The sequence below is a fragment of the Harpia harpyja genome, chromosome 23, assembly GCF_026419915.1.
Source record: "Harpia harpyja isolate bHarHar1 chromosome 23, bHarHar1 primary haplotype, whole genome shotgun sequence".
Classification (NCBI taxonomy): domain Eukaryota; kingdom Metazoa; phylum Chordata; class Aves; order Accipitriformes; family Accipitridae; genus Harpia; species Harpia harpyja.
Genome location: NC_068962.1, coordinates 10,203,888 through 10,212,472, shown reverse-complemented (window position 1 = coordinate 10,212,472; position 8,585 = coordinate 10,203,888). Strand labels below are relative to the sequence as shown.

The 8,585-nt window shown below is 40.8% G+C and overlaps 1 protein-coding gene across 1 annotated transcript; it reads right to left on the bottom strand.

Moving 5' to 3' along the window:
* Positions 1–453: 453 nt before the first annotated feature.
* On the bottom strand, positions 454–8,540 carry CCDC59 (coiled-coil domain containing 59). Its single transcript, XM_052774294.1, has 4 exons — positions 8,380–8,540; positions 7,002–7,224; positions 4,459–4,558; positions 454–903 (listed from the first exon to the last, which is right to left on the bottom strand). Exons 1-4 carry the CDS (start codon positions 8,507–8,509, stop codon positions 742–744), a joined length of 615 nt encoding a protein of 204 aa, XP_052630254.1. The 5' UTR covers positions 8,510–8,540; the 3' UTR covers positions 454–741.
* Positions 8,541–8,585: the final 45 nt, after the last annotated feature.

Below are 8,585 nucleotides of genomic sequence, written 5' to 3'. Positions count from 1 at the left end.
AAAAGAATTCTTCTTCTAAAGATTTTCTGAAGAAGAAAGATTAGAAGCTTGATACGCTCCGCATACGAAAACCTCAACTCATCTACGTGATCCATCATAGCTAGAAAGTCATACTTAAGTTTTTGAACAAATAAATCACCAAAGTATAAATCACCAAGCACAAAGTGTATGTTAAGTCTACAAGATCTTTACATTCAAACCAGTTTTGGACCTTTGGTAAGTTTTATTCTTTGTGGAGAATGACAAATAATAGCCATCCAAGTATAGTTTATGTATGTTCTTTGTTTTCATGTGCCAAACCCTATCCAACAGCACACAAGACAGACTCCTAGCCTTGGCAGTTCATGAGATATTAATTATATCACATGCATCATTTTACTCCTCTCATAATTTTAGTAGTCACAATCACAGGAAGTGTTAGAGCTAGAAAAAAAATGCTTTATGCTATGTAGATTCATGTTCAGATGGTATTAGGCTCTAATGATTTGGAATTCAGGATATTACATAGCTAATAAAATTTAAGCTTAGAAATACAGACCATTTATTTTCAGGGTACCAGATCTCTCATTCTCAGCATGGAATACATATTTCAGGATGAATATCCTCCACTGCTGGACTGATGAGATAAATCAAGCCAATGACAAAAGAGATATAGAAGCAAAAAGACATTATTTATTAAAAGTAATTTTATAAAAAGTCCACAGGTAACTCAAAGCCTGCAATTAAGATGTATGCAGAGGTTTACGTGTTTTGTTGTATTTTCTGAAGAAGAAACTCCATCTGTAAATTTAGATTTGGCTGTCCTTTTTTTGTCTTCTTACTCAGTATTTTATAAGCTTCCATTTTCTTTTGCTTGTACAACCGTTGAGCTGCTTCTCTTTGTTGTTTTCTTTTTTCTGCTTCCTGAAATTAAATGGATAGATAGGATTATGAAATAATTACATATCTTCTGTAACTATGAAGCTATCTATAAGCAATAAGATTTCTTTCTGTAAACATGCTCGCAGTTAGGTATTGTACTGACACTAGAAACACCGTTACTCTTAAAAGCTTACCCAGGATGCTCTTTCAGCATATACCGTAATCAAAACATACTATATTTCCTAAAGCTTTGTATTGGTTTTGTGTGGCAAGGTTTTGGTAGCGGGTGGGGTTACAGGGGTGGCTTCTGTAAGAAGCTGCTGGAAGCTTCCCCTGTGTTCGACAGAGCCCATACCAGCCGGCTCTAAGACAGACCCGCCGCCGGCCAAGGCCGAGCCAATCAGCGATAGTGGTAACGCCTCTGTGATAACATTTTTAAGAAGGAAAAAAAGTTGGGACGGCGGTATTCGGCAGCCGGAGAGAGGAGTGAGAACATGTAAGAGAAACAACCCTGCGGACACCAAGGTCAGTGAAGAAGGAGGGGGAGGAGATGCTCCAGGCGCCGGAGCAGAGATTCCCCTGCAGCCCGTGGTGAAGACCATGGTGAGGCAGGCTGTCCCCCTGCAGTCCATGGAGGTCCACAGTGCAGCAGATCTCCACCTGCAGCCCGTGGAGGACCCCACGCCGGAGCAGGTGGGTTCCCGAAGGAGGCTGTGACCCCGTGGGAACCCCGCGCTGGAGCAGGCTCCTGGCAGGACCTGCGGATCTGTGGAGAGAGGAGCCCACGGAGCAGGTTTTCTGGCAGGACTTGTGACCCCGTGGGGGGCTCACGCTGGAGCAGTCTGTGCCTGAAGGACTGCACACCGTGGAAAGGACCCATGCTGGAGCAGTTCGTGAAGAACTGCAGCCCGTGGGAAGGACCCACGTTGGAGAAGTTCATGGAGGACTGTCTCCCGTGGGTGGGACCCCACGCTGGAGCAGGGGAAGAGTGTGATGAGTCCTCCCCCTGAGGAGGATGAAGCGGCAGAAAATAACGTGTGATGAACTGACCGTAAACCCCATCCCCGTCCCCCTGTGCCGCTGGGGGGGTGGTAGAGAATCCGGGAGTGAAGTTGTGCCCGGGAAGAAGGGAGGGGTGGAGGGAAGGTGTTCTGAGATTTGGTTTTATTTCTCATTACCCTACTCCGGTTGATTTGTAATAAATCAAGTTAATTTTTCCCCAAACTGAGTCTGTTTTGCCCGTGACGGTAATTGGTGAGTGATCTCTCCTATCCTTATCTCGACCCACAAGCTCTTTGTTATATTTTTTCTCCCCTATCCAGTTGAGAAGGAGGGGGAGTGATAGAATAGCTCTGGTGGGCACCTGGCATTCAGCCAGGGTTAACCCATCACAGTCTTTTGGTAGCTACCAAAACCTTGCCACACAAAACCAATACAAGCTTCAAGAGAAGAGCCAAGTTTTCTTCGGTGGAACACCCTGCAATAAGGTTTGTTGCTAAAATATATACTATTTCCTTTCCGCAAAATGAGCTCCTTGACTTTTCCCCTTAAATGACAAAGTGGCAAAAATTTCCCAGTTTCTCCTCTCGAGTGCAAGAAAGAATGAGTCTGATCCAGTGGTATCCATGTAAATCTCTTGCCAATCCAGATGTGCTAGGATACTGGGCACATCTGCATGGCACTGGCAGACAGGATATGGGACATATCTGGAGCTGGAAGTTGGGCAGGTTTGTGATACTAGGACAGCACCACAAGCAGCATTACCTAGGGCAACTTAATCAAGACCAAACTATTACTGACCTGTCCTTTTCAAAGCGACAGAGACTGCTGTCTTTACTAAGACAGAAGGAAAAAAAAAAGACTAACCAAATTTTCAACTGCACAAACTTTCTGTGTTGAGGGGACAGCACATATGCAACCAAAACACTAATGGAGGCTCTTACACTATATGGATGATCATCATGATATTATGTTCAATTTTTATCAAACAGCTTACACCCCCTTCTCTAGTGTTGTCATTTTAGTAAGTAATTTGGGCAAATATCCACAATAAGCAAGCTAACTAGCTTGCTTCACTTATATCATGTCCTACCAAAATATGCAAGACATCACAAATCAGACTGAAGGACTGCTTCCGTTCATTTGGATGATTTGTTCTCATAAAGTTTATACCGTAACAATGATTAATATCATTAATTCCTTTTTTTTTTTTAAACCAGAGTAGCATCAGCTCCAACTTACCAGTAATTCACTACCTATCTAATAATTCTACTGCTCTTCAGCATACTGTTGTAACCAACATCCATTTAAGCTACCAACCAAATGCTTACTCAAAGCAAGAACATTCATCTTACTTAGGTAGTTGTTACTTACGTTTATATTTTTTCTGATCTCTACTAAATCCTAGCTTTTTTATATAGTGTGGAGGCCAAAACTGTGCCTTTAAGCCTATTTCTTTTCCCGAAACAAATAACAGCAAATCCAGCATTTGCTAACATATGTGAGGGTAAAGTATGTGATTATCATACCAATGTTCCACATAAATGATTACTGTTATTGTGGAATTTGGCTACTGTTTGTTTTGCCTAAATACCTTGAATAAGACCAAAAGTGCTAACACCTCCCCTCAGGCAACTCTTACGTGCTGCTCAAAGAAAACTCCTTCCTGTCTTACTGCGTTTTTGTTTGTTCCCATTTCCTATAAATAAGCTGGTCATAACATTCATTTCTTTTAGCATGATCTGTATCCAATATTCAAAAAAGAAGCTCTCAGCTGAACAACCATGTAACTCACACAGAATCATGGATCCACTTGCATAAAACTACTCTAGTTTTCAACACAACTAAACTGGAGAAATAATATGTTTTATCCAGCTATATATTTACATAATACTTACACAGTAGTTACTGAAATTGAGTCTGTCAGCAGCAAGTTACACAACTTCTACAATGCTACCATGTGTGCCATTTTACAGTGCAATGAACAATGTATTGGGAGAGAACAGAACTAGCTAAATAAGGATGTCTCAAATGAGTAACTCAACTGAGTTATTCAACAATGGTAATATTAAGATACGCCCTGTAAGAATGAGTTCCATTAAATTAGAACAAAGGAAAAAATTACTAAAGATTTTGGCCATGGTTACTATTACATTTAATTGTTTCACTGTTGGTCAAAGCACATAAAAAGGTAAAATAAAGACTGCATTATGGTAACAACATAAGAAACAGGATGGATATTTCATTTTTCATCACAAGATGGTATTGTTATTACTTCCCCTTCTACAATGTTTAAGAGGTCTAGTATAATCCACTGGGATATGCAGATCAAGCTCTAAGTTTTTCTTGGTGTACCAACTGACAGAGTACAATCCTGCTAATGGCAACTACAAGACAAAAATAGTAAGGACAAAGAGAATTATAACTTTGAACACCTGCATGTCTGAATATTACTGTCCAGTTGAAAAAGACTGAAATACCAATTCCTGTGTTCCTCTCCCATGGTCCTATTCAGGTCCAGATGGAAGACTGACAGGTAGAAATGGTATTAATCTAATCTTTGTCTACAATGAAGAAAGATCTCTGTTTAAGATTTACCTCTTTCTTTCTAGCACGCTCAGCCTTTATTTTCTCATACTCTTCTTTTGCCTTCTGATTGGATGTTTTCTTCTTAAACTTCCCTTCAGTCATAACTGACCTGTAAGAAAAAGTACATGTGCTTCAGATACAGACTATCACCAAGCAGACATAACCATATATCCCATAGCCACTCCAGAATCAGAGCATAGTCTTCCACTCTTCCGCTGTTTTTTGCATATTTGGGGAAGTCAATTAGAAATACAGATTTCAGAAGACTCAACCTTCTACCTTGAACGGATACCTATTTGCACCACTCTTACATGATACCCAACACCATTACATGTAACGTAATGAGCAGCTAGCATGAAAACTCAGCACAATAAACTCCTCTAATGCCAAGTGTACCAAACACTGGACTGCACACAACTTTTAGTAACACATATACCTTATCTGCTAGATCTTCATGTGGATGATGTTCCATGGAGTTTAAAGAGTGCCTAAAAGAGGGTTTTCTCCCCATCATATGAGCTCTTCAGAGCTAGAAAAACTGAATGCACTAGCTTAGCACTGTATTCTCTCTAGTTCTGACATATGGATGCAACTGCAGAGATATGAGGACAGCCAGCTGCTAGCAGACTGCCTGCCAGAGAAGTCAGGCTGACATGGCAAGGTGAAAAAGCACAGTAGTAACAATGCCTTTCTAAAAGCTTTGTTTTCTTGAAGGAGATGGAATATTATTGTCCTTAATGTTCTGAAATTAGGAACCTAAATAATGTTCCTTCCAAATTTCAGTATAAAAAACTGCCCAGCTATCTTTCACCAAAGAAAACAGTACAAGAAAACCAGTGCCATTTGTTTGGCATTTACTGTCACACTACTTTGAGTGGATTTTTCTGGTTATTTAGCTCTAAATTATTTTTTTTTTCTGATTCACAATAAAGCCATTACATAAACAGTGTGGTAGCAAAGACATTTCACACTTGAAAAATACAAGCCTTGCTAGATATTTAAGAACTGTTTGCAAAATAAGTTTTTGATTACTCTATTACTCACACTACAAAAAGTTGAAAACTAGCCATCATCATCTAGGGGATTTCAGACAGACGATCAAAAAGGAAAGAAAAGGTATTTGCTAATAATTTCATTTAGAAATACGACTTTCTTCTGGAGAAAAGAAAACAAAAATCTTTGCTTTATTCTCATCTCCATCTTGTGGCAATACTGTGTAAAGACACCTCATCGTCTCAAGTACAAAACTACTTAAATTGCAACATATGCTAAAAATAGAATTATCTGACCAAAGTCTTATTTTATATTCTCATAGAATACTGAAGCCTATCTAGTAGACTCTATGCATCACACCACCTCACAGATTAGCAGTCACATTTCTGCAGAATTATTAATTCTGGTTTACAATCACAATGACCACAGTTTAAGCAAAATTAAGAAACCCTCTGGTTTAAAGAAAAACATGAGTCCTATTTCAGACATCCCCACGCATTAGCTGCCTATTCCAGACAAAACTGTACCTTTCTGCCACTGCTGGGCTTAGATCTGACTGCCTTTCCCCCCATCTCACCAGCATTCTTCCCAGGAAAGTTTAGATATAGATACACCTTGGAATTCAAAGACTTATGACGCTCCTTGTACTGCGGACAAAAGGGCATTATCTCCATCACCGTACTTGGATGCTGTTTAAAAACACTGCCGTGACTATGCTTTTCATTTTACTAACATACCTAACCAAGATTTCAGGGGGAATTACTGTCACACAGGGAAAAAATGGTTTAAGTTGTCTGACATCTGTTAGACCGCAAGAGAGAAACTCCACCTGACTTCTCCCAATCATTATAAGTAAATTTAAAAGAAAACAAAAAACCCAAACACCACTGGAAAACTGCTATGACATCTCTATTATTTAAAATTATGACATTGATCAAGAACACTTTACTGCCTTAAGGTTTTACTAAATCCTCCATTTCATTTTTTTTTTTAAATTCATAGTTAAAATCCCCCCCCAAACTAGCCATACCACAAAAGGGTAACTGCACACAACATCACTCACTCTAGCAGAAAAACAGTGCAATATGAAGAAGACAACTTATCAAACTGGGAACAGAAAGATAATGCAAAAAATGTGTCTGAAAAGTAACATTAATTTAAAAACACTGAGAATCAATTCAAAGGAAAACTCTGCAGACTCAAAAGCACGCTACCTGAAAAGCAGGCTCTTATCTTTGTAGATATGGTAAGAAATAGGCCAAGCACTTACTGCTCTTGAGCTGAACCTTATCCTTAAGGTACAACAGTAACTGTCACATTATTTCTGTGGAATCAAGCCCTAGCCATCATCAATTTTGTTTTCTGATTCTGATGCAAACACAACAAAGCTGTATGTTTAAATTTTCTAACAATTAGGAAAAATATTTATATGTTATAGGAAAATATTTTTTAGTAAAGCAAATCACCATACTGAAGTCCACATAAAGTGTAAGATCTAAAATATTTCTTCAATGATGGAAACAATTACTTCTTTTTAGAGACATATTTAAAAAACTTACTCTACTGCTTTATTAAGTTTTTCTTCTGATAAAACTGAATCATCTGGAGCCCTGCACCGTTTCTTAAGCATTTCTTCCTCAGCTAGGTAAAGATGTTTCAAGTGCTCTGGATAAGTGTCAGTAAACTGATTATCCTGTTGTGAATGGACCTTTCTTCCCCTTTTCAATAATTTCCTGTATTGTCTTTCAATCTTTTGTTTTCTCCGAAATGCAAATCCTCGTCCTGAAAACACAAGAAAAAGGGAGTTAAATACACCTGTACTGAAGCAGTACCAAACCATTCAATTGTTGCCAGGACCATTTCAATCCATTTTCTTTCCAAAATAGAAAAAGCCACTACTTCTGCAGATTTTAATAACGAAAAAAAGCACTGTTATAAGTCTGTCTCCTACTGTAGCAATGCAGCTTGTACAGATTTACTGAAAATTATCACCTAAACCCTTGAAAGAACATGCCATTGCAAACATACTACTTAATGCACACTCCACATTATACACCTTTGCCAATGCTTTTTGAATCCAGTGAAAAGATGTATTAACGTTTCACTTCTCTCCTACTTTTGACAGCTTCATATGCAACATCAAAACAGACTCCAGAACAGATTCCTAAAGATAGTCTCAAGAACGCACTGATAATAGTAATACTGGCTGCTTAAGTAGTCTGCAACTGCCAGAGGAAAAAAAGAGTCACTAAATCACTGGTTTATACTACATGAATATTCCATTACATCTTTTCACACAAATAGAGTTTTTATTGCTGCTGCTTTCTTTCTACACCTGTCCAAGAAGAGCTTGTCCATGACTTCACGTGTGCTACATCATAGAATGGTTTAGCCTTGAAGGCAACATCAAGTCATGGTTGTTTCAGTCTCAATCATTATATAACCACTTACCAATCTTAAGTTAAACACAACTTTTCGCTAATCTGTTCAGATGTTATTTCTTATTGCATTAGTCTTAAGAGCTACTGGCTTTTGTAATATTCATCAGCAAAACAGTTTCTGAAGGCAGCAAGTCCGAATTACTCCCAGCTCTCCCTTTGATTCTTCCTATAAAGTTGAAATTTCAGAAAAGTGCTGCAAAACCAGCGCCCTTTTTCCTACCGGTTCATTTTTACATTCGCGTACCCACCCGTCAATAGCCCGAACCCGTTTCCAAATACCGAGACCCCCTCCCCGGTGACGGACTACCCGCGCAGCGTGCCCTCAGCCCCCCCTCACACAGCGGGAGAGGACGGGGCTCGGGGCTCCCTCACCAAGGCACGCAGGTCCGACCCAGACGGGAGGCCCGGGGCCGGGCCGGGCCGGGCCGGGCCTCCCTCGGCGCCGTCTCTCCCACCCGCCGCCGCCTCAGGCTGCCCCCCCCCGCCGCCGCCTCACCCTCCTGGACGCTGCCCATGACATCGCGCAGCAGGCCGGGCCTCCTCCACAGCCGCTTTCGGCGCGGACCGCGGGACGCGGCGCCGCCATTTTCCTCCGCCGGAGCCGCCGGCCCGCCGCCCCCCGCCATCGCTCTGCCGGCGTCGCGCAGCGAGGCGACGTCACCGCCCTGCGCCGCCGCCACTCGATTACACCCGCCTGCGTAG